The sequence below is a fragment of the Vulpes vulpes genome, chromosome 2, assembly GCF_048418805.1.
Source record: "Vulpes vulpes isolate BD-2025 chromosome 2, VulVul3, whole genome shotgun sequence".
Taxonomy (NCBI): Eukaryota; Metazoa; Chordata; class Mammalia; order Carnivora; family Canidae; genus Vulpes; species Vulpes vulpes.
In genome coordinates this window covers 85826614-85853370 of record NC_132781.1, presented here as the reverse complement: position 1 = coordinate 85853370, position 26757 = coordinate 85826614, and the positions used below count along the sequence as shown (strand labels likewise).

At 45.7% G+C, this 26757-nt stretch overlaps 1 protein-coding gene across 45 annotated transcripts in view; it reads left to right on the top strand.

Moving 5' to 3' along the window:
- Positions 1-26757, top strand: part of LIMCH1 (LIM and calponin homology domains 1) — a 300514-nt gene that overhangs the window by 241893 nt on the left and 31864 nt on the right. For 41 of the 45 annotated variants that reach the window (XM_072749119.1, XM_025986053.2, XM_072749121.1 and 38 more), the window contains 6 exons: positions 2869-2995; positions 3803-3960; positions 4163-4571; positions 7827-8042; positions 23681-23771; positions 25078-25241. In XM_072749119.1, the coding sequence (XP_072605220.1) occupies positions 2869-2995; positions 3803-3960; positions 4163-4571; positions 7827-8042; positions 23681-23771; positions 25078-25241 (1165 nt within the window). The remainder of the gene's footprint in view (positions 1-2868; positions 2996-3802; positions 3961-4162; positions 4572-7826; positions 8043-23680; positions 23772-25077; positions 25242-26757) is intronic. The other 4 variants (XM_072749115.1, XM_072749114.1, XM_025986054.2 and 1 more) reach the window with 1 other exon arrangement.

Sequence of the window (26757 nt, the reverse complement as noted above, 5' to 3'; positions counted from 1 at the left end):
CCTGCTTCTCGCTTGCAGGGTCTGTGGTGGCGACAGAGCCCCCCTGAGAGGGACACGGGCAGGACGGGCTGGCCGCCAACATGCTGGTGGGCTGGACTTGCTGTCTGCTGGTGCAGAGCCCGATGGAGGTGCAAATCCCAGGAGCTGGGGGCAGGAGGCCGCGGCCGAGTCTTGCTGCGCCTAAACGCGAGACCTCACCCACAGGAAACGTCCATGGATTTTGTTTTTCCTTAAGGAGGTGCCAGTGGGTCTCCCCGCTCTGCTCCAAATTCACAAAAAGCAGCCTCACGGGCAAAGAGGAAGCGGAGCTGCCGTCCAGGGGTCTTACCTGGAGCGTCCAGGGGCCCGCGGGTGTCTCTCGGGAGCGGACACGCCTCCCCGAAACCGTGAGGGGCACAGAGTGCAAGGTCGTGTCGGGAGATTGTTTCTCAAGTAGAAGCGTTAGTGGCCCAGTTCATTCCCCACTCTCTCCCGCTTCGGAGACCTTTCAGGGGCCACGACTGGCCGGGCTCTCTACTCAGGAGCGGCACGTTCTCAGGACAGCCCCAGTCGAACAAAAATGTGCCCTTTAAGGAAAACGCAGGTCGGGGTGGGGGTCAGGGTGGGGGGCAGAGGTTTCCACCTCCCTGGCATGCCCGTGCATCTAGTTTCGCCCCCTTGCCCTGCTCTTCAGGTGCACACCCCTCGAGCCTGCGCCCCGCCCCCCCCGGGGACCCTGTCCCAGCAGCACGTGGCACAGGCTCGGAGCAGATGCTCCATGCAAGTCACATCAACATCCTGCAACCTGGGCTCCTCCACGGCCCCCACCTGCCCCCAGACACGCGCCCCTTTGTGCTGGAGGCCGAGTCCCACCTCTGAGGTCCAAACATTTTCCCGATGGTGACTCAGCCCATGTTCTAGCTAGTATTATCAATTCTCCACTTGCTTAGTTCCTTTTTTTTTTTTTTTTGGCCAGTTTGCTGGTATTTCTTAACCCAGAACAAAACAGAAAAACCCCTATCGGGGAAAATAGTCCTTCCTGGTATCCGGGAGGGCAAACGAGAGTTTCTCTTTTTATTCTGCCCACACTTGGGCTGCGGTAATTACAACTTCACGGTGGGGCGGAGACAGGAACCCAGGGCAGAAGAGGGCACTTCCCAGGGCCTTGCTCCTGTCCTCTTCCGAGTGACCAAACCAAATCCCAAATCTTGGACAAGACCATTTTTTCCCTGGGGTTCCAGAGGGAGACCCGGCTCCAGGAATGTGATGAATGTCAGTCTCCCTCCGGAAAGCCTACTTAAGTGAGTTTTCATGCACGATGTTAAAAAAAAAAACCAACCAGGTTAGACTTTTCTACCTACCTCTGCAAACTCCCCAAACCTTCTTAAACGACATTAATAAATAGTAAAAAATAAATGAAAAGCCACAGCCCCTTGCCCCTTGGAGGGCTGCACTTTATCCTTCTGGAAGGCTTGGCGGCCGTGGGCAGCACTACCTACGGAGCGTGCAGAGGCGGCTCCACGTGCTGGCTTGTCCCATCTGTGCCGTAGAAGCCGCAGGTAAAAGTCCTTCCATGCAGTCTGTGCAGTCAAGGTATCAGAATGCTCTTGGGGAAGACCGGTTACAAGCACAGTCTCCCACGCTGGCTCTCTTAGGTCAGACTTAAATAATCGAATGTGTAGACAGAAGGGGGAGGCCCCCCAACGGATTGAACCTGGACACACTGCCATGCAGGTGGGCAACCACTGCGCTGAGCGTCGGTCTTCCCCTCCCAGAGAGCTGGGCGCTAAGGACCCACCGGCATCCAGCGCTGCTGCTGCTGCTGTTGCTGCTTGTCGTCTGGCCGTGGGGATGACTATTTTGCACGTCACCCCGATGTCTAGAATTAATCGGTGTCTAAGTGCATGGCTTTTCTTTTTTTTCTTTTTTTTGCATTAAGCTGGCTTCGAAAATGGACTCTCCTCATCTTGCGTTCTTGGAGTTTAACAGCAGACCTGCATTTTTTTGATTTTGGACCATGTGACCCACTTGGTCCCAGAACTCATTTCTTTGAGAGAAGAAAAAAAAAAAAAAAGAGGGAGGGAAAGAGGGAGGGGGAGGATTTTGCTTTAGTTTGTATTTCTGTTTTCATCTTGCTGCTTCAGCTTTTGCCGTAACAAAGGCCGCATGAGCACCATGGAATAGTCCCTGTGGTCTTGCCCAACGTGTAATGCGCTCCTACAGAATGTTATCAGTAATACGTGTAGCCTAAGGGTCTAAAAAATTGCTCGCCCTCCCAAAGAGTAAATTTAGAAGCTAAAGTCAGGTAAAATGCTCGTGAGACTATTAGGATACGCTGGTTTCTATGTTTTACTCCTGCGTCTTTACAATAAAACACCTTTTATCATTGATTGCAAGGCGCTATCGACTGCACTACCAGTGTAGACATTCTTACAGGAACCAGAAATAACCACATCAGATCTATGAGTCAATCAAGCCTAGGGCTGGATGCAGCCGCAGCTCAGAAGACGCAGCTGGGCGCGTGAGCCTGGAGGCCGGGTGATGCCTGGAGGGTGCAGAGGTCGCCTGAGTTAGTGTGCAGAGCGTGTAAGGCAGCTCTTGACGCACGAGCGCCCACCTAGGGGCAAGTTCTGCTTTGCGGAATGCCAGCCTCCTTGCCCACAGCCTCCCGCCTGCACCTTCTGTCTTCACTCTGCTTTCTGACACATTTGCCAATGAGAAAAGCCCAGAGCTCCCCAGTACCTTCCCTGCTCTTCCAAACACATCCGGCACCTGCTGGCTGCGGCCGCCCTGCAGGCCGAGTGGCTGCGGGAGGGGGTAGGGGTCCTCCCGGGGCGGAGCGTGCCTAGCAGCAGGACCCGGCCCATGGCTGCCCCCTGTGCCCCCCAGGAGCTCCAGCCTGCTGGACATGCGGTGTGAGGAGGAGGCCGCGGTGCAGCCGCACAGCAGGGCCCGCCAGGAGCAGCTGCAGCTCATAAACAGCCAACTGCGCGAGGAGGACGACAAGTGGCAGGACGTGAGTGCCGTGGGCTGCGGGCCGGGCTGCGCCTGCACGGGGGGCGGGCAGGGGGCCTGCGGGCTGAGAGGCCCTGTCGTAGCCGGAGTGCCGGGACCCGGGGCCAGGGCAGGGAGGGCCAGGACGGTGACCAGACCGGGCGTGGCCCTTCGCGGCCCTCACAGAGCCCCCGAGCAGCCCGTGGGGACCCTACCGTCCCTGAAGAGCTGAAGCCTGTAACACCAACAGTAGAGCTGGCACCCCGTAGGCACCCCACCTTGTGACCCTGGGCAGGCTGGCAGGAGTCCACGTCACTACCACCCTCACCTTAGACATCAGGGAATTGAGGCACAGATAGGCTGTTAAACGTGCCAAGATCCCAAAGCAGGGAGGACCCGCTCGGCTGCACCCCCACCCACCCGACCCCACAGGAACAATGACCTCTGCCTTCTGCGGGGTCTGTGCCTGATCCCAACCACTCCATCGTCAGTGAGCGCATTCGCAATGTGCGGGACATAGATGGGAAGAAATGAGGTTTCCCAGGGGCCCCGGGAGGCAGCACCTTAAACCCCGGCAGCTGGCTATGAGTGAACTATGATGCTAGCTCATATTACCATGGTTACACGGACGCGCTGCCCTGGCCCGGGGAACGGGCTCCATCCGGATGTCTCCTGCCTTCGAGGCGTCCCTGTTCCCACCAGACTTCCGCTGGGTTGAGTGGGGGCGGCTCGCCGAGCGCTGGGCCCACGAAGGGGGACCCAGGCTCACCTGCGCATCCGCATCCGTAGCAGCATCTCATGTCTCCCCTACACCCCCCCACGCCCCCAGGACCTGGCTCGTTGGAAGAGCCGTAGAAGAAGTGCTTCCCAGGACTTAATCAAGAAAGAGGAAGAGAGGAAGAAAATGGAGAAGTTACTGGCTGGAGAGGATGGGACGAGTGAACGAAGGAAAAGCATCAAAACCTACAGAGAAATCGTTCAAGAAAAGTGAGTCATTTCTGTTGTTGTTTTAAACATGCAGTAGTATCAAGATGTGCTTCGTTCTAAGACGGTGGTTATGGCGAAGGCTCGGACACCCACGTGGCCCGGGGTGTCCCCCTTTCAGCTCAGCCTTGGCTCCTACCAAGGTCTTTGTGATTTTATGACTGTTGACTGTGTCGTTGCTTCCCCTGCCGTGTCCATCCTGTAGGGAGCGGAGAGAGAGGGAGCTGCACGAGGCCTATAAGAACGCGCGGTCCCAGGAGGAGGCAGAGGGGATCCTTCAGCAGTACATCGAGAGGTTCACCATCAGCGAGGCTGTCCTCGAACGCTTGGAGATGCCAAAAATTCTGGAAAGAAGCCATTCAACGGAGCCAAACTTAACGCCCTTCCTGAATGACCCTAACCCCATGAAGTACCTGCGGCGACAGTCACTGCCTCCACCCAAATTCACTGCCACCGTGGAGACCACCATCGCCCGGACCAGTATTCTGGATACCGGCGTGTCAGCAGGCGGCGGGTCTCCAAGCAAGACTGTCCCTCCCAAAGCAGTGCCTATGCTGACACCCAAGCCTTACTCCCAGCCCAAAAACTCTCAAGACGTTCTGAAGACCTTTAAGGTAGGACACACTCCCTAAGAATCCCAGGTAATCGATCCACAAAAAGAAGCATCTTGCCCCCAAGAAGATGCAATTATTTTTTATCAAGCAAAAGCAGAATGGTTTAGCGTTCCCCATTGTGAAGGTTGGGTCTCGGGGGATTTGGTTAAAGTCTCCAAATAGGAGCAGGGTTTAGTTCCAGTCCCATATAACTGGTCTCTCTACCCTTGATTTAGTAAAACCCTGGGGCTCTCCAGCCATGTGGAGGTCTAGCAAACTCCCCCGAAAAAAAATCGTAATTGCCTTTGGTTTCGATAGAGGCGTATGCAGCCACCCCTTCTTTTTTAAAGAATTTGGCATCATGTCCAAAAAGATGCTAGAGTCGCACAGAAGGAACGACGCAAGGAGCCCATAGGAACGCGGGATGTCCTTGATTCTCAGATGAGACGGGTTTCGAAAAATATTTTTTTTTAAGGGGAAAAAAACTAGGTTGTTTCCTGCCGATGAGTAGGTAATGTTCCGGAACCAAAGAACCTCCTGTGTCAACCAAGCATCTTCTCGCTTCCTCAGATTCCAGTGTTTTCCCTCACGTCACGAGGAAGCAGGCCGTTCTTTGGCTTACGCTCTTTTGACTACAAAGAAAAACTAGTTTTCATTGTCCCTGCACAGCACGTGGGTTCTTAATGGGTCACAGAGGCGGGATTCATGAGCAGGAGACACGGGCACGTGGCCGTAAGGAAAGTCTGCTTGGCTACTGCCCGTTGACGATGTGACGTCACGGATCTTCCCGTCGAATTTCAGAGGGAACCAAACTTGGCTTAACTGACTCGGGATGGATCTTAACCATCCTTGCCTTAGGCTTTGATGGAACAGAAGGAGGGTGTCCTGGATGTCCCATCTGGGCCGAGTCAAGATGTGGGTCCCTCGCGGGGCTGGGGCTGTGTCTTCCCAGCTCTGTCCCGGGAGCCTGGCCTAGGTGCCCGGCACGTAGTGGGCGCTCAGGAAGTTCTTAGTGAATAAATACATGGATTTTCCCCCTGAGAAGCCGAGCTGCTCATCATGCACGCTCACACAGGGACGAGCGTGTCCCCGTCGCGCTCACGTCCTACCTATGCTGCGGCAGCTCTCCGTCTCGGGCTCATGACCCAGCGCGGTCCGTGATGGTTTACAAAGGATCATGCGATGCGGAGGTGGCCCAGCGCGGGGATGGGAATACTTGACTTGGTACCCGAGCATCTGCTGGGATAAGCCAGCTGTCCACTTCCCGTCCTCTATGTGAGTAGTACAAGGTGCTCATGTAAACTGAGGAACCAGGATAGATGACTTGAAGGCAGGACTTTGACCCTGAGGAAACCTTGCCTCCCACTGTTGTGGCAAAACCGCGTAAGAGGGCCTCAGGAGGAACACATGTGGGGTGGGGGGAGCAGAGCTTCAGCTGAGATCTTTTTAGAGCTGGGGTTTGCTCTTGACCACCCACGAGCCGTGAACGCGTCACTGGCATTGGGGGCTATTGCCCCATACGCAGCCCACCATTGACCAGCCATGGCCACATGCAAAGGGTAAGGCCAGCTCGGAAGCTAAGGGGGATGTGCGTGTTCCTGTGGGGAGGGCAGGGGGCGGCGGGGACAGACAGTATGGGCTCAGGTTCCCAGGACGATACAATTAAGGGTAAAGGATGATCAAGTGAGGAGTTAAAGGCAGCGTTTATCACAGTGACAGTTGCTACCTGTCGCCAGGTTGTGAAATCCACTTAGTAGCTTGGTATCAGCATTTTTTTAAAATAAAGCAAAATTAAAAAATAAAAAATAATAAAAAAAAAACAACCTCTAGTGCACCACACAGAATACAAGTAAATAGCGTTTCTGCAAAAGTCCTTTTTCAGCTGTATTTATGGGGGGGAGCTCAGCTGTGATTTAAGTTTCTTTCTTATGGATCACAGGCAACAGATTACGTGAGCCACTGGCTCATGGTGAATGAGCGACACCTAACACCTGGCCTTCCCTGGATTCCTTGTGGAGGATCTTAGGGTGCCTCGTAATTATAATAGCTAATGTTTACACGCACGGAATGTGCCTGACACCGTGTAAACTCCGTACGTGAGTCAGTCCGTGAGATCCCCTCTACGGTGCTCTCCAGGAGAGGCAGGTGTTAGGGAGTTGCTGGGTGGGGAGCCCGAGCACACAGAGGGAAACACCTGAAGATCATGTGGTTTGGGACCCGAGGGGGGCCGACTGCAGAGCTCCTCGCGTGACCGCTGTGTACTCGCCTCAGACCCCAAGACGGGGCGTTCTGGGTGCCTTTCAATAAGCCAGACCTAGCTGACCGCCCCCTCTCGACTCCTCCTTTCTTGCCTTTCCCACCTTCCCTAGACATGGGTGCAAAACAAAGATATTTTAATGTGTATGGCCTTCCGTTCTTGAAAAAATCGGGATTGTAAAATTACCTGGAAATAGGGCTTTACTGTGATGTAGCATAGCATCGGGCCAGGGGCCCTCCGTGTTAGCTTGCGAAAATGTACCCGTTGCCCCCTTACTGCAGGGTAACCTGTAAAAGATTCCTGATCTGATGCGGGTTCCACCTCATTCATAGAAAAAAAAAATCTCAAAGTCGTGGAATAGCATTCAGAATTTAAATGGAGAAGTAGCGCAATCCAAGTAGGTGATGTGCATCCGTACTTAAGATTCCTTGATTTTTTTCTACACTTAATTTTTTTTGTATTTTTTATATTTATATATATTTTTATAAATATATTTTTATATATTTATATTTTATTTTATTTGAAATCAATTAACATGGTGTGCTAATTAACATAGTGTATTATTCATTTCAGAGTCTACGTTTTAAAATAAGAGCCCACCCCAAGTAAGGTGAGCATGAAATTTAATCCAGAGTGAAGTGGCCTGAGATTTATGACCTTTTATTTTTTTTTTCCTTCAAAGCCTAAATATTTATTTTTTTATTTATTTTTAGATTTTTTTATTGGCGTTCAATTTGCCAACATATAGCATAACATCCAGTGCTCATCCCGTCAAGTGCCCCCCTCAGTGCCTGTCACCCAGTCATATGGTCTCATTCATTTGGGGATTTATGACCTTTTAAAGAGGCCATCAGAAAGGTCATTTATGGGAGGCCCGATTTCCAGAACGGATGGGGGCATATGAAAGACCTCATTTCTTTGCTGGACTAAGATTAATAAATGATAATGTCTTCCAATGACCCTAAATGTGTTATCTCGTTGGGAAATAGCATGGTTTTTGTGCATTGTGTGTCTTACAGGTAGATGGGAAAGTCAGCATGAATGGAGAAGCAGTTCATGGTGACAAGGAGAAGGAGAGAGAATGTCCCACGGTGGCACCTGCCCCCTCATTAACCAAACCCCAGATGTTTGAAGGTGTGGCCAGAGTGCACGGGTCCCCAGTGGAGCTCAAACAGGACAACAATAGCATTGAGATCAACATAAAGAAGCCCAGTTCCGTTCCCCAAGAACTGAGAGTAAGAATGAACTTTTCTTTTCCTTTTCTTGGGGTGATTCCGTGGTGAAAGAGTCTACTTTTATTTTTTTTTTAATTTTTATTTATTTATGATAGTCACAGAGAGAGAGAGAGAGAGAGGCAGAGACACAGGCAGAGGGAGAAACAGGCTCCATGCACCGGGAGCCTGACGTGGGATTCGATCCCGGGTCTCCAGGATCGCGCCCTGGGTCAAAGGCAGGCGCCAAACCGCTGCGCCACTCAGGGATCCCCGAAAGAGTCTACTTTTAAAAATAAGTTGGTCTTGAATAGCCACCGTTTCTTCCCTCCGCGTGGGTATGTCATCTTGCTGAGGCTGCCGTAGCAAAGTGCCATACGTTGAGTGGGTTAGGAATCAGAAACGACCTGCGTCATAGTCGTGCTGGCCGGGAGCCCAAAGTGAGGGTCTTGCGGGATGGCCCCTTCCACGGGCTGCGAGGGAGACTCTGCTCGGTGCCGCCCTGCTGGTTTCGGGGGTTTGCTAGCCCATCTCTGGCTGTCGTTGGCTTGTAGAAGCGCCGCCCTGCTCTCTGCCTTCATCTTCACCTGCAATCCTACCCGTTCCCTGCCCGTGCCCAAGCCTCCCCTTTCTGTAAGGACACGCGTTAATCCTGGATGAGGGACCCACTCTGCTCCGGTCCTAGAGGTCCGGAGGTTAGGACCACACCTAACGTGACTCGTTATATCTGCAATGAGGTTACCTCCCAGGAAGGCCTCGCCTTCCCAGGAGTGCGAGGAGGTAGGACTTCAACACACGAATTTGGGGTGCTGTGGGGAGACACAATTCAACCCGAACCGTGGGGTGTTACAGAAGTTGTATTATAGCTTATGAATAACAGAGACTTTTCCTTGTCTTCACATTCTTGGTTATCGAGTGTTACAGAAAAATAAATCCATCTCTAAAGGACCTTTTCCCTCCCTCTTTGTTCCCCATCAGCCTTGTGAATACGTGTGAAAATGACTGGTGCCCTAAGGACCTGGCTTTCCATCCTTGACAAATGCATGAAAGGGTATCTATCTTATTAGCTAAATAAATAAATAAATAAATAAATAAATAAATAAATAAATAAATAAAACTACAAAAAGATTAAAAAGAAACCAAAAGATTAAAAGCAATAAAATGTTTTATTAGTTTAGCCCCTTATATTCAGAGCAACTGGACCCAACTATTGAGTGGCCAAGCTGAAAAACATAGGGTGGTTCAAGAACAGCAGAAGAGAAAACTCAAAATCCTATTATATTTGCTGGTTCAGAATGTAAAATACAGTCAGGAAGAGCTCGCTTTCCAGGGGCTCTCAGGACGGGTCCTGCTGGTTTTGTGGCTCAGACCCAAAGTTTCTCGACCACGGACACAGCCCAGCTCTTAGGACGCAGGCTGGACTCTGCACAGTCTTGTTCATTCTCACCAGACGCTGATTTCTGCAGTCTTCGTCGCTGGAGTTTGGGTCGGAATCGCAGAGGATGGGGGAGACCTGCACATTTTAATGCCCCAGAGCCTGGAAGGGTCCGACCCAGAGGGAAACTTGTCTTCCGAGGCTGAGTCAGAAGACCCAGCGAGCTAAACTCCCCAGTGGGCTGGACCTTCTTTTTCTGATCTCCGGAGATATCCTCTTACCTCTTACCCTCGTTTAAGTGCAGTGTACCTGGCGTACCACGTCCTCTTCATTTCTAGGGCACGTCAGAGCGACCCGATAGCCTTCCACATTGCGAGCGGTCCCCGCAGTGAGTCCGGGTACCGCCATCGCCATGCGGAGTCGTCACAATACTACGGACTGTAGTCCCTATCTGTACGCCGTCTCCCCGTGACCTGCTGTAGAACCAGGAGCTTATTTATCTATTTTTAATTCTTTGAGGAACCTCCACACCGTTTCCCACAGTGGCTGCACCGTTTGCATTTCCCCCAAGAGTGTACAAGGTTCCCTTTTCTCTGCCTCCTTGCCAGCTCTTATTCTTTGTCTTCTTGGTGTAGCCAACGGGACAGGAGTGAGACGGTATCTCGTTGTGGTTTTTTGTTTTTTGGGTTGTTGTTGTTTTTTTTTTTTTTTTGGTTGTGGTTTTGATTTGCATTCTCCTTGAGGACGAGCGACGTGGAGCATCTTCCCGTGTGCCTCTTGGCCATCTGGGTGTCGTCTTTGGAAAAACAGCTCAAGTCCTCTGCCTTTTTTTTTTTAATCACTTTGTTTTTTGATATCAAGAGGTGTAACTTCTTTACATATTTCGGGTGTTAATCCTGTTATCGGACGGGTGACTTACAAACATCTTCTCCCTTTCCGTAGGTTGCCTTTTCGTTTTGTTGATGGTTTCCCTGGCCGTGCAGGGGCTTTTTAGTTTGATATAATCCAGTTTTTCCAGGGTTAGCTTCTGTTAGCCCAGCCTGAGGAGACTGGTCCAAACGAATACTACTGAGACAAACGTCAAAGAACCTATGATTTCCTCTAAGTATTTTATGGTTTTAGGTATCACAGTTAATATGTTGATCCATTTTGGATTTATTTGTAGACGGTGTAAGATAATGGCCGGATTTCATTCTGGGGTTTGTCTTTTGAAGAATAAAATGTGTTTTCTCAGAGGAGCTGAGGGGAGGACATAGGTCTTCCCCATGGTGCCCAAGTCCTGTGGAGGAGTTTCAAACTGGAATAAACCTAAATAATTTCCTCACCATGGTAACATATTCACTGGCCTCCAGGAGCAAAGTTTTGAGATCCACGCATATGCTGAGTCTCTCATTGTGGAATTTAATCTCACTTTTCATTTGCATAAATGTTATCATCTCTGAAGAATTCTTAACAAATTATCCTAAGACGAAATGTTGAGTTTCGTTGCTAGCGTGGGAACTTCACTGGTAGAGTCAACACACGCTCTTAATTTTAAATTAGAAGTGCCTGTAATTAACTCGACATCACAGTGGTAGGATTGCTCTTCTGGGACACTCAGGAATTCTGTTCTTATTTGTCTTTTGCCACAGTTATTGATACGCATTTCTTCAGTTCCCTCCATAAGGACTTTCCATGACTTGGTTTGATGACTCTGTCAGGCCACAGGCCCTTTGCACATACTATCCAGCACAGCTCTTTCTCATTCTCCTTAGGAAAAGCAATGTTCTGGTGCCATGATTGTCCCGTGACACCTGCCATGTAATAGAGGGACACAGGGCTGACTCGGGCACAGCCGACTGAGTATGAGAACAAACCCTGAGGGCTCTGCTATTGGGCACATGTCTGCTTTCTACCTCTTAACCAGTTCTGCCCTCTGACCATTTTGTTGTTTGAGTTTGGGGGAAACCCTGCCCTTGGATGAATAGATTTTATTCCCAACAGAAGTTAAAGAGACGAGGTTACGGTATGAAGCCCAAACTTGCTCTAAGTCTTTAACCCTTTAGAGGAAAAAACAGCTTTTTCTGTGGCATTAAGCAGAAGACTCCTAAGAAAGAGCAAGGAGTTTGTTGGTTTGTAGAGAAGCATAGCCTCCCTTTAAAAAATATACTCATTCTTGATGATTAGTAATTCTCTCAATTTTACAGGGAGCAAAATTCTCCAAAAAGCAATGTCTTCTCTTTTTAGGGGCAGGCATTTTCCACTTTAAATTTTTTTTTAAATTTATTTTTGATAGTCACAGAGAGAGAGAGGTGGGGGCAGAGACATAGGCAGAGGGAGAAGCAGGCTCCAGGCACCAGGAGCCCGACATGGGATTCGATCCCGGGTCTCCAGGATCGCGCCCTGGGCCAAAGGCAGGCGCTAGACCACTGCGACACCCAGTGATCCCGCATTTTCCACTTTAAAAGTCGTTAAGCACCCTGAGGTCAAAGCGAAGAGGGACCAAAATATTTCACACTTGTTGCATTGTCCCCTGAAGTGTCTTGTTTGAGGAGGAGCAAAATCAGATGATCTGAAAGGAATCAGGTTACTTCAGAAATTCATACAGTATAACCAGGAGAGCTCTGATCCGAAGGTGTCCTGCTGGGCTTCCTTCCCCTGAGCCACTGATCCAGGCGGGGTCAAGGTGTGGGTCCAAACTCATGGAAAAGCCTGGGAGGCTCTTCCTGTATATGCCCCTTACTTGAAAAAACTGCCTAGTTTAGGGGCGCCCGGTGGGGCAGTCGGTCAAGCATCCGGCTCCTGGTTTCGGTTCAGGTCCTGATCTCAGGGTCGTGGGATGGAGCCTCGTGTCTGGGTCTGCACTCGGTGCGGAGTCTGTGGGGGTTCTCTCTCCTGCTCCCTCTGCCCCTCCCATGTGTGCTCTCTCTCTAAAATAAAGACCTCTTTTAAAGAAGAAGAAGGGAGGAGGAGGATCCTGGAGACCCAGGATCGAGTCCCACATTGGGCTCCCTGCATGGAGCCTGCTTCTCCCTCTGCCTGTGTCTCTGCCTCTCTGTGTATGTCCCATGAATAAATAAAATCTTAAAAAAAAAAAAAAAGGAAGGAAGGAAGAAACGAGAAAAGAAAAGAGAAAAGGAAGGAAGGGAGGAAGGAAGGAAGGAAGGAAGGAAGGAAGGAAGGAAGGAAGGAAGGAAGGGAGGAAGGAAGGAGTGTCTGGTTCGGAGTAATTTCTGGCTCAAGAAGCCCTGGTGGTTTCGAGGAGGAAGCATTCATTGCGCTGCCTCTGGGCCTCGATGCCCTTGGTCAACCGATGCGGGGCCGTGGCAGTATTTCCTGGGGAGGTGGCTCCGCGTGTGCCTGCTAGACAACGAAATGTCGGCGCATCATTATAACGTCTCCATACTCACAGTCCGTGACTCCAGAAGTTTTCCATTCCCAATGTGTTATCTCCAGCATCATTTTAAAGGACTCTCTTCTCTAGTAAACCTACTCCCCATTTTACTTCCTCCACCACACGCCAAGAAAAGCACTTCTCACTGCGTGACAGCCGGTGTATCCCTGGGGAAGGGGTGGGCCTGACTGGTCAGGGCAGGGTATGGCGACCAGCTTGAAACAGAGGCCTCCTGGGGCCTGATACCAGCTTGGACTCGGTTCCGTTTTCTAATTCATTGGCCCCACAGAGTGGGGAGTCAAAGGAATAGTGTTCTCTTTAAATGGTGTCTTTCTTCCAAAAATTGCATTCCCAACAGATGCACTCTCTACAGAGGAGTAGCCTCACCCACCACGAAAATGTCACAGTTGTCCAGGGCGAGCTGGAGCTGTCCCAAGGGCACAGCAGCCGTGGGCAGGAGCACTCCTTCAGACCGTGGGGCGCCGCCGCAGAGAGGGGCGACCGCCGGGCTCCAGTGGGAGGGGATGGGGTGAGGTTGGAGGCTCAGCCTGTGAGGCCAGTGCCACCACTGTCGTGTGATTCACGCTATGTCATCTCTTCAGTTGCTTCCTGCCTCACCTTTGTCCCTGAAAACCCTTGGGACCATTGCTCTCTCACTTTAGAAATGGATCTGAAATTAAACTAGGCCTGTTAGGGGCCCTGGGGGGCTCAGTGGTTCAGCATCTGCCTTTGCTTAGGGCGTGATCTCAGGTCCCAGGATCAAGTGCCGCATCGGGCTCCCTGCAGGGAGCCTGCTTCTCCCTCTGCCTGTGTCTCTGCCTCTCTCTGTGTCTCTCAGGAATAAATAAATAAAATCTTTTTTCTAAAAAGTGCTGGATCAACAGGGTCAGAAGACTAAAGGGATGTAAGATTGCAAAGAACAGGTAAGACCGTCATAGGTTGGGGTTATGGGAAGGATTTTGTGTGGGATAGAGATTTTGAAATTTGGCCTTAGATGTGGGATTCCCATTGGTATGGAGCATGTCGGGAATAGTGGGAGCAAAGGCATGGACGATGAGGAACGGTGATGAGGAATCCACGAGACGATCCCAAGAGGGAGTCACAGGGTGAAGAGGCGACGAGGGTGACTGGGGTACTACACACTACAAGCAGGGGAATCCTGCCTCCCACGGCTTCATCTGATTATCCCTGAGATATTTCCCAGCAGAAGCCTAACACTTTTTTTTTTTAATTAAGCATTTAAAAATATTGGCTCCTGTAAGAAAATCATGTCATAGCATAAAGCCAGACTCTTGGAATCCCAGGTTAGAAAATAAGTTGTAAGTTCTTCTTCTCTGATGGTGAATTTATCCTCTTCAATAACCTGCAGAAAGATGTTTCTGTCTCCCCCAAATCTAGACCCACTGCGAGTTGTATTTATATTTGAACCTCTTCCTCTGTGGTACCAAAAATGACCATTTTCCTAAAATACCAAGAGTAGTATACTACTCTGTGCAGTAGGTCAGAGATCTAACCCCACCTGAGCCTCAGTTTATATGAAAGACAAAGACAATGCGAGCACGTCATCCGATGGTTGGTGTGAGGATTCATGTACAGAGAGCACTTGGCGGACGTCAAGGCGGCTCAAGGACAGAGGTGCCCTTACAGTATATGTAATAACGGTTGTACAACAGATGGGAGACAGTCATGGTATATTTTTCAGTAACGTTTCTTAGCTTAAACCAAGATCATCAAAATGACCATTGTGCTCAGGTGCGAATTTCAGACAAATGGGATGAATTTCTTGTCACCGTCCAGCTCGGCTTGTCGGTCCTTCCGGCTGGAATTCACTAGGAAACGTGCAGTTGGGAGTAGCTCCTTCCAGAAGATGATTGCCCTTGCAGGTGCTCCTGTGGTGCTTCCCCCGTGCTCCTGGCCCCCCATCACCCCCCTCTTGCCCAGTTCTGGCTTCCCTCTGCCATCTAGACCCTGCTGATCAGCTCCCACTCACCAGCAGGTCCCGGGGTGGGGGTGGGGGGTGTCGTGCAAGCCCCCCTGCTGGCCAGCACCTTCCTATCCAATTCTTGCCCATTGACCCAGGACCAAACCTCACTAGTCACTGTTTGGACTGTTTGACCTGCTTTTCTCAAGCCAAGTAATTAGGTAGGTGAATTTTTTTCAACCTTGATAATATCAGCCTTAAGCCTTCGTCTTGAAAATTCAGTACTTTACTAACGTGGCCTGACCCAGGAAAAGAGACAATTAGATCTTGCTTAGAACATTTCACTTTGCAGTGAGAGCGGGGGGAAGGCATTTGAGTAGGTGCTGTTTTCCTTACAACTGAGACCAACTGCAAATTCCTTTCAGATGTCAAATGCCAACAGGCATTTCTTTAGAAACTTTAGAAACTTAGAAACTTTTTCTCTGTCGAGAAGTAACTGTAAGAGTGTGTGATTAAAAGCTGTTAAAACTGTTGAGGTTCAGAAGCATTCACAGACTTCAAAAAAAAGTATACATCCGAGACGATTTCTTAAAAAATCCAAACTAGCCCATCTTACCTGGACCGGAGCCTCACATCGTTGGTTCAAAAAAACTTAAGCAGAAAAGAAAAAGTCTAAGGAATGGGGAGTCTGGTTCTCCATGTAGATCCTCTTTCATCCAGTGAAAATAGATACTCGGAGGTATAAAAGTGGATGGGGAAACACATGCATGGCATATGTGATACCTGGGTCATGGTGCCAAGACATAAATAGACTGATTTTCCAGGCTTCCGTCCAGATAAGTTATTCGAGACCGAAGCCAGGAAATCACTCAGTCACAGAAGAGAAGCTCAGGGAAGAAAGCACTTTGGGTATCACCTCTTCCAACCCACAGAGGTCAAACCATCAATCCAACTCCATCCTGGAAACGGGACCACCCAAGCTCTGGGTCTCAGGACGTTCCTGCTCTCCGGCTTCGTATTTCCAGTTCCTCCTCCCGTGTGGCGGTCTAGGCCAACCCAGCGGGCAGATCCTGGTTAGACCTAGCAGCCAGACGCCAGGGGAGCCTGTGGCCACACCAGGTTCCTCTGCGGCCAGGAAGCTGCCACCACCCACCCGTGGGCCTGAGGCTAAGTCTGGCACCAGAGCCAGCCTGCATCTTGGTTCTCCGTCCGGGAGAGGCCGACTGGGGGCCGAGGCCCCGTCACCTTTCTGTATTCTTATTTACTCGGGTCCAGGGCTCTGTTCTTATTTACTTGTTTTCATTCTTGAGGCAGTGTTACCGGGTGGAGAAGGGAAGGCCTTGCTCCTGGTAGCTGGAACCAAAGGAACGTACAGATCAGAAAGTGCCGTTTCCAGCAAGTCCGGTCTGTCCCAGGCCAGTTTCCCAGCCCATCGGGACTGCTTGGAACTGCCAATTTTGATCTCATTTCCTTTGAAGTAGTAATGTGAGGACAAAGATAACAAACTTTCAAGATGCAATAGCCAGACACAAGTTAATCAAACTGTTTTGGGGGATTTCCCTTGATTACATCCTCCGTTGACTCTTGAACAACACGCTTCGAACCGCGTGGGTCCACTTAGGTGTGGATTTGTTTCTATATATACTGTATGTATTTACTCTTCCTTATGGTTTTCTTAGTGACATTTTCTTACTTTATTTTAAGAATATGTATGGGGGGAGCCTGGGTGGCTCAGTTGGTTAAGCGTTTGCCTTTGTTGGCTCAGGTCATGATCCCGGGGTCCTGGGGTCGAGCCCCATGTGGCGGGGAGTCTGCTTCTCCCTTTCCGTCTGCCTCTGCCTCTCCCTTCTCTCTCTCTCTCTCTAATGAATAAATAAAAAATCTTTTAAAAACATACATATGGAATATATATAACAAACACTGTATTAATCGACTATGTTATCGGTAAGGCTTCTGGCCATCAATAGGCTATTAGAATAGTTTTTGAGGAGTCAAAAGTTACACATGAATTTTTGACTGTGCAGAGGGGTCAGCGCCCCCAACCCCACCTTTGTTCAAGATTCATCCATAGTCTAAGCATATTGCAAAACACAGAACAGTATAAAGGAAATAAAACTGCATATGGCTCCAGCCATATGGAAATGGATCCTAAGATTTCTTTTTAAATGTATGTCCTCTTCTTTCTCTCCGTGCATATAAAATATTTATTAAATGGGCTCATGTTATTCAAATGTGTCATAGCTTGTTTTTTCTCTTCATTTACCCTGAATATTTTGCTAGCTAATAACCTGACTTGGGTGACTACTGTGTGTTTAAAGTAAGCTTGAGAGTGTGAATTCCATAAATAATGCACAGAATATTTGCTCACCTGACCCGGATTACATATCTGCTCGGTGCCAGGTGCTGTGCTGCGTGCTCCCCCGACCCCGCAGAACCTGGGCCGGGTGGAGGGCCCCAAGATGGGGTGGTGGCTAGGGGCAGTCAGGTCTCGAGCTGCCCTCGGAAGTGGAGTCTTGGCCAGATTGCCTCCTGTTCTGAGAGATTCCAGGGAGTTCTCATCTTCTGCAGAACAAACAGATGAGAAGGAGAATGGATGACAAGGGAAGGGAATGGAAAGGGCAGTTTGAATCATTTCAGCAATAAACTTGGGGATTCTCAGGTTCTTATATTTCGTCTTAACAACCAAAACCTTTATACACCTGGGGACGATACAGAGGTGGGCGTGAGTCTGAGCCCAGACGGTGGAGCACTGAGGTTGCCAGCACTGGGCCCAAGGTTCCCACCGCCTCTGCCTATTAGCACTGACCCTACATAAGCCACATAGCCCCTTGGGCCTCAGTTTCCTCACCTGTATTAAGAGAATCCTATTGATACCTACGTTCCAAGTTGCTGTGAGCATCAAGAGAGATAAGCCCTGTCAGGTGCCCCGACAGCACTGACACGTGGTAAACGCAGTATCAAAGGTAACGACGGGACGTAACGTCTAAAGCATCGTGTTTAAGGGAAGGTAAATAGGGTCGTCTGGGAGCTCAGTGTTTGAGCAGTAAGCTAGAGAGAAATGAATTCTGAAATCTGAGAGTTCTTGGAAATGGAAATGCTCCATTAGTCATGCATAAGTAAACTCGTACTGGAATGTGATGTGCGAGGAAAATAATCTTCAGTGAAGGAGCGCTGGAGGGTTTTGTCTCCTGCGCATTATAAATTATGTCTAAAGGGCTTCATGAATTATTTCCTGGATTCCAAGTGGCACACTTTCCGCATTTGAAGGTCTCTAAATCGCTCTGTATCTTACCGCCGGCAGCGTATCATGAGAAGGAGCGTATATACCCTTTCTAGGTCGTACCCAGAGGAACACGACTTAGACTTGGCATCCGAGATGTGATAACTGTGCCCATGTCTTTGTTCATTTTTGGAGCAGGAAGGCTTGGCCCGGTTTTTATAGTTCTTTCTTTTGTTCCTAGTGATCGGAAACGCTAGTATTCTCAAAAGCATTCTTCACCAATATTTAAATCTGCAAATTTGTCTTCCAACGTCAGATAGTTTTCTATAATGAATTTGGGGGCACAGGCTAAAAATCAGTATTTCTGATAGTAGTTTATATATGGACATCATAAAAATACTACCACATATTCATATTTCTATGTGTGGTGCGGGAGTGTGTTAAATTATAAAATCTAACTTATTCTTTTGTCATGCGAGGCTGGTTGATCTTCAAATACTGCTTTTCCATCAGCCATTTACGTAAGAATGCAAACACGTGTACCACGTGCGTATCACATATGATAAAAGAGACTTTAACTATTTCCAGTCATTAAGTCTCTTTGAAGGGATTCAACTCAGGCTTGGTAATATATTAAAAAGTTACAGAATTGATCAAATAATACAAATATGGTGCTTATTCCGTTTTTAAAAGTATATTTTAATTTAATATTATGTTCTTCCAGAATTTTTTTTTAATTTTTTTTTTTTATTTATTTATGATAGTCACAGAGAGAGAGAGAGGGGCAGAGACACAGGCGGAGGGAGAAGCAGGCTCCATGCAGCGGGAGCCCGATGTGGGATTCGATACCGGGCCTCCAGGATCGCGCCCTGGGCCAAAGGCAGGCGCCAAACTGCTGCGCCACCCAGGGATCCCTGTTCTTCCAGAATTGATACATAATAATCCATCATGAGAAAATGTGCATCAGGGCGCCTAGGGGGCTCAGTCAGTTGAGCGTCTGCCTTCAGCTCAGGTCGTGATCCCAGGGTCCTGAGATCAAGTCCCGCGTCGGGCTCCCAGCTCAGTGAGGCGTCTACTTCTCCTTCTCCCTCTCCCCTGCTCATTCTCAGTCTCACACTCACTCTCTGTCTCAAATAAATAAAATCTTTATAAAAAGAAAGAAAATGCCCATCTAATTATGAGTTCAAAATCACCCCATCCTCCAAAAGAGGATGCTATTTTTGCCACTAGATGCTATTGTAAAATCTTTTAGAAGCTCAAAAGTCTTGTTGCCTAAAGTTTCTTAGTGCTTTTTTTTTAAAGCTTAGAAAATTTGCAAATAATTTTTATTTATTTTTTACAGCGTTTTTTTTTCTAATTTTTTTATTGAAGCAAATTTTTTTTATTCCAATTTATGTATCGTGGCAACACTTAAAATTTATTATCGTGCCCATTTTTACGTGTCTCTTCAGTGGTATCAAGTACTTTCATAATGTGCAACTGTCACCACCATCATCTCCAGAATTCTTTTCATCTTGCAAAACCAAAACTCGTCACCCATTAAACAATAACTCCCCACGATCCCCTCCCCCAGACCCTACTTTCTGTCCCCTTTCCCCCCGCACCCCAGCCTGTGGTAACTGGGCTCCACATATAACTGAGATCATGCAATATTTGTCTTTCTATGTCAGCTTATTTCACTTAGCCTAAGACTCTCCAGGTTCATCCATGTTGCAAATAGCAGAATTTCCTTCTTTCTCATGGCTCAGTAATATCCCGCTGTGTCTGTATATGTGTGTGTGTATAGTTAGATAAGAGATAGGTGTTTATTCGTATATAGATACAAATTATACATGCACGAATGATATATTTGTATATAATATTAATATTTATATATCACCACACTTATGTATTTCATTATACATGTAATATAATAGTTACACATCACATTTTCTTTATCTTTTCATCCATCAACCTTAGGTTGGCTATTATGAACTATGTTGCAGTGAACGTGGAGGGCAGATAGCTCCTCAAGACCCTGATTTCATTTTCTTTGGATATGTACCCAGAAGTGAAATTGCTAGATCATACGATAGTTCTGTTTTTTATTTTTTTATTCTTGATTGTTCGAGGAGCTGTTTTCCACAATGGCTATAGCAACTTACATTCCCACCATGAGTGTACAGGAATTCACTTTTCTCCACGTTTGATGACACTTGTTACCTTTGACTTTTTAATAACAGTCATTCTTAATTCTTAAGTCATTCTTAATAACAGTATGAGGTGATATCTCATTGTGGTAGTTTTGATTTCCCTGATGATTAGAGATGTTGAGCATCTTTTCATATACTATTTAACTATTTTAATTGGATTATTTGTGCCTTTTTTTTTTTTTGCTATGGTGTTGTAAGATGCCTTGTGTATTTTTGGATATGAATTCCTTATTGGATATATGATTTGCAAATATCTTTCCCATTGTATAGGTTACCCTTTCATCCTGTTGTTTCCTTTTCTCTGAAGAACCTTTTTAGTTTGTGGTAATCCCACTGGTTTATTTTTGCTTTTATTGCCTGTGCTTTCGGTGTCAAATCATTGCTGAAACCAATGCCAAGGAGCTTTTCTCCTGCTTTCTTCTAGGAGTTTTGCAGTTTTAAGTCTTTATCCCATTTAGACATTGATTTTTGTGTATGGTGTCAGGTAAGAATCAAATTTCATTCTTTCACATGTAGAGATCCAGTTTCCCAACACCATTTGTGGAAAAAATCCTTTATACATTCTGTGTTCTTGGTGCTCTGGTCAAAAATTAGTTGACCATAAAAAAATAAAATAGTTGACCATAAAAGTGTAGGTTGATTTCTGGGCTCTCTGTTCTATTCCATTGATCTATGTACTTGCTTGTATGACAGTGCCATACTGTTTCAATTACTGTAGCTTTTGCTAATATAGTTTGAAATCAGGAAGTATGATGTCTCCAGCTTTACTCTTCTTGCTCGAGATTGCTTTAGCCATTTAGGATCTTCTGTAGTTCCATATGAATTTTAGGGGTTTTTAAAACTTTCTGCGAATATGCCATTGGAATTTTGTTAGGGACTACACTGAACCTGTAGATTTCTTTGGGTAGTATGGGCATTTTAATAATCCATGAACATAAGCTATCTTCTATTTACTTGTGTCTTCTTCAATTCCTTCACCCATGTTTTAGTTCTCAGTATACAAATCTCTCACCTTTGTTAAATTTATTTCTAAGTATCTTATTCTTTTCAATGCTGTTGTAATCAGGATTGTTTTCTTCTTTTTTTATGTTGTATATTGATTTTGTATCCTGCATCTTTACTGAATTCATTTATTAGTTTTAACAGTTTTTTGGTGGAGTCTTTACCGTTTTCTGTATATATAAGAGCATATCATCTACAAACAGAAATAATTTTGCCTCATCCTTTCCTATTTGGATGCCTTTTATTTCTTTTTCTTGCCTAATTGCTCTGGCTAGGACTTCCACTACTATACTGAATAGAAGCAGGAAGAGTGGGCACCCTTGTCTTGTTCCTGATCCTAGAGGAAAGGCTTTGAGCTTTCACCAGTAAATACTATGTTAGTTATGAACTTGTCAAATATGGCCCCTATTATGTTTAAGTAGATTCTTCTGTACCTAATTTGTTGAGCACTTCTATCATGAATAGGTGTTGAATTTTGTCAAATGTTCTTTCTGCATCTATTGAGATGAGCATATTATTTTTATCCTTCACTTCATTAATATGGTATATCACATTTTATGATTTACATAGTTGAACCATTCTTGCATTCTTTCATAAAGTTTTTTTTGTTTTTAAAGAATTCAATAACAATTTCCACCAATGCATTAACTATTAAGAGCTTTCATTTTGGTTGGGTGAAAGGCAAATCGATTTAGGAGTAAAATATATATACTTGTATATATGTACTTATAAGATGTCAATAAATGCATTGCTTTTTGAGAACCCATGCAGATATTTTATAAAGTACTTAATAATGCCTTTTCTGAAACCAATTTTAATATTTATCTTAAAACCTTTTAAAATGTATTATTTCATACATATTTTAAAAATTCAAATTCAGCCCTTTACAATAAGACACTATGACTAAAAAACATAATAGTTATTAATTTGTTTTCTTTGATTGTTCAAGTATATTTTAGCCAGTATTTAGTCATCCTTTTAATTACTTTTATCAAGCAACTACTATAATATCAGTGGGAGAATTTTGAAATCTCCCTGGAATCAATTGGCTCCCAAGTAAAGATAATGTAAAATTACATTGATTTTGTTTTCTGAATCAGAAGCAATACATATAGTCATTGGAGAATATTTTAGAATATAGGAAATATATTTATAAAGAAGAAAAAGTCATCCAAAATAATCACTATTAACATTTTAGTATATTTCCTTACTGTCTTTTATATAAAAAGACATTTTTATATATTTTTAGCAGGTATATTTGTGTATAAATATAGCATGTGTAAAATCTTATATCTGTAGGCATCATGCTGGATATGCAGTTTATATTTTTTGGCTCAACATTAGATAATAAGTATTTTCCCATATCATTAACTATTATTCAATACCATTTTTAATGGCTGCATAGTATTTCCTTCTATGGACATGCTGTAATTCATTCAGCCATCTCCAATTGTTGGACATTTAGGTCATTCAAATTTTTTTTAATGTTATAAATTTTATGAAGCATAAAACAGATAAATTGAAGTACTCCTGAAAGAGAGGAACACAGGCATAAAAGTGATTAACTGAGGTACTACTGAAAGAGATGAACATCATGGTGATGTGCCAGGTGGATTAGACACCAAGAGTCAAATTAGAGAGACCCCTTAGTGGAAGAGCATGGGAGTCAAGGATATACTTAGGCCCTAGCTTATAGAAACAGAAAGGAAGGGATGCATATGAAAACTATTGTGTTAGAACCTTGGCAAGACTTGGCAAATGACGGGCACGCGTGAGATACGAGTCAGGAAGCACTTCCGAGTTTAATTTGTGTACTAGGGAGAACTAATATCGTAAACAGAAATTGTGAGTTTGGGGGAGGGCTTACTTGAAGGTAACTTTTAGCACGTTGAGCGTGAGTCATTTACCATGACACCGATGTGCCAGACTGAAGCTCTGATGGGTGCTTGGGCTGGAGATGAAAGTACGACTCATAAATGGGTGGAGAACATAATGGTGAGTTCATGAGAACAGCTGATCCACTTGAGGGCGATTCAGCACAGGTGATGGAAAATAGTTGAAGTTTAGTATAGAGAGAGAATGAGAAATCAGGCAATAGTTCTTGAGAGCCCAGAAAGAGAACATCAAGGCCAAAACCCACAGTGCTAAGAGTCATAGGCATCTGTGCTGAAGACGAGCTAATTATAACTTTAAAAGATTTCTTTTCACTGGTGATATGACCCTAAGCCAACACTAAAGACATTTGGGAGCAAGTGTGCGGTGACTGTGACTTTGAAAATTCAGTGGTGATGGGAAAGGAGAAGTGAGATGTGCATCTGGGGTGGCCAGAGGAGGTGGGGAGGTGGTGGGTGCCTGTGAACTCCTATTGCCCCCTTCACCTTCACGACTATCTCTTTCCAAGCAATCCAGCCTTTCCTAGTAAGGCTACCCGGGAAATGGAAAAGCAATGAACTCATAAAGGCAATTTACCTCATTAGCCTAAAACTTACTATTCAAAAGAAAGAAAGGAAGAAATCTTTTACCCTTTAGAACTTTCAAAGAGATCATTTATTCAAAGGGGGAAAAATTATTTTTTTCAGGCAACCACTGAGGAAACTGAACCCAACAGTCAAGAGGATGAGAATGATGGCGGAAAAACACAGAAAGGAAATACAGAACTCGCCCCATCAGGTTTGTTCGCTAACAAACTAGTTTTAAGGTAGATGGTAGATGTCCTAACTCTTAAGATACAATGAAAATAGTCAAGGATTTCTCCCGCTGAGCCTGAGAAAGGTAGTCGGTGAAGGCGCTGGCACTGGTGTGGTCCTGCTGCCACCTGCAGGCTGCCTGGGGGAATCCCGGGATGTGACTGGTCTTTGCTGTAGCAACCGGAGCCCACACATACTTTTTTGCTCCTGTGGTGTTTTTTTGTTATTTTGAAAGTGTATCTCCATCACCAGAAGGATTATATTTCCCCAAATAAACGATGCTTAAAAACTGCGGGTCCTATTTTAGTACACGGCACATCACTAAATAAGATATAAACCAAAAATATATCACAAAAACAGATGCTCAAATGAAAACCGCTGGGGAATAGTTTAAAAGAATAAAGAAAAGAAAAAAAAAAGAATAAAGTAAAATGAATGAATGAATGAATGAATGAATGAAGTAAATGCTACTCGTGTGGACAGTGAGTATGAACGTTCCCTAAGGTAATGTTCCTCAGTACTTTTAACATGTTTCGTCTTTTGGCAGATGTAAAAACCTCTTACCCTCCTCTAAATCCCAAATTATTTTAAAATGTATTTAAAAAATAAATGTTTTAAAATATGCTAAGAATTTCAGCATATGTTTTTTCAAACTAGATAGCACCTCCACCTTTTGATACGGCCCTCGCTCTAGACTGTACCGGAGTCTAGACTATCCCTGAGTCTCCTTTATATAATCAGAGAACACTTTATTTTCATTGCATTCTATATACCACGCAACCCTTAACACATTCCAGTTATGAAAATGTTCTGTTCAAAAGGAGCATTGGAATATGAAAGAAAAGAAAAGAAAAGAAAAGAAAAGAAAAGAAAAGAAAAGAAAAAAGGAATATGAAAGAAAAGACTCAGGCTGCGACTCAGTCGTTTGGGTAGAAACTCTTTAAATGTTCTCCCAACCAGCCCGCCTGCCATAATATTTTGCACCAGCGTTCTGCTCCGTGTAGTGTCATTCACATGGAGACTGCGACTCTTATTAACAACTTATATTTTCCATAGTGGGGTTCTTTGATGTGTTTAATGTTGTGTGATTTTTTTTTTTTTAATATCTTGAAAGAGCCTAGAAAACTCTGGCATCTGAGGCTCTTTAATACCTCTCATCACACTACAGTCCAACTTCCTATGGCCCAGGGGGGATATGGACTGGTGTGTTTTGCGGCATCACGGGATAAATGGTCCTTGATGTGGTTTCCCTCTTCTGTTTCATGTCTCTGAATGTCACTCCATTTCAGAGCCACAGCATTTCACGACAACTGTGACTCGGTCCAGCCCGACTGTGCCCTTTGTAGAGTTTCCCTCCAGCCCCCAGCGGAGGAACGATGTGCCGCCAGAAGAAGACCAGAAGAAACTGGGAAATGAAATGAGTGGGAAGGTGGAGTTGGTGCTGTCCCAAAAGGTGAAGTGCATATCCCAAATGAGCGCGGCTTCATGTTGCAACCGGCTTCTGAAGTGAACTGATTGATAAAGTGGCACTTTTCAGAATGAAGATGTCTTTTCTCTCTGAATCTATTCCTATCTTTAATGGGTATTTTTTTTTCTAACTACAAATGTGCTACATGTTCCATGTTTTAACAAACAAAAAAAAAGTTAAATGCATATAGAAAAGTGTGTGCATTAGGCCATCGGGGTGCTAGAGCAGACTCCCACGGACTGGGTGGCTTGTAAACAACAGACATTTATTCCTCGCCGTTCTGGAAGCTGCAAGCCCGAGGTCAAGGTGTCTGATGAGAACCTGCTTCCCGGTTCCCCGATCGCTGTCCTCACTTGGCGGCCGGGATGAGGGAGCTGCCTTGAGTCTCTTTTATAAGGACACGAATCACCTACGTGTCAACATAGGAACCTTGGGAGGCTCCATTCAGTCTGTAGCTATATGTTCTTCTTAACTTGTATTTATAGCGATGTACATACACAGGTAACAGATTTATCAAGAGATAATATGTAAACATATAAAAAATAATACATAAACCTTAAAAAATAGAACATAGAGAAAAGGTCACTGAAATCTGCCTCTATTAGTAAAAATTGACATATATTGGTCTGTATATATTCACTCAATATCTTTTAAATTTTATTTTACATAATTTTTTAATTATGAAGAATTACATACATTTAAAAGAAAATGTAATACAAGCTCTAAAGCTTTGGGGTTAGGTGTTCGTTTGCTGTGCATGAGCTTGCATATTTGCAGCTTACTAAATACTCTCTTTCCAATATTTACCTGCTTTATAACAGCGGTACTTCTGATGCCTCTGGACTTGCACAGCAAGAAAACTAGAAAATTATCATTCTGATATAATGAGTTTTAATGTATTGTTTTTATTAAATTTCTTCCTTGCTTGGAGTCTCATCTCATTCATATTAATTTGGTCTGTTTTCAGCCACTGTCTAAAAGTCTTTACCTTTAAAAAAATAAATAAAAAAGAAAAGTCTTCATCTTTTATACCAGTCGCTCTCATCCTTGGCTACCCTTTAGAATTTAAAAATTCCAGGCATGCCCCATATCAAATAGATGAGACTCCCTGGGGGCAGGGCCCAGGCATCTGTGTTTGTGAAAGGGCCCCAGGTGATTCCAGTAGGCCACCAAGTAGAGAGCCCGGGACTTGCACACTGGCTTACTCTAGGTGGTGATGTTCCAACTTTAAAAATTAACCCTAAGTTTGGATATAGCTTTAGAATGAAAATTTTACCACGTCTAGTTCCACTCCATCCATCGTTTACTCTATTGACTGTGCCCCTACTAGAAACCAGGCACTGTGCTAGACAGTGGGTGTTCCACAGCAAACAGCACGCAGCCCATGGTCCGAGTTGCTGACAGTGCTGTGTCCTCGGAGCCTCAGAAATGCCCACTGCCTTAATGCTTTGGGGGGATTTCAACCTCTAGTTATAAATAGGGGATTAAAGAGTGGTCCAGA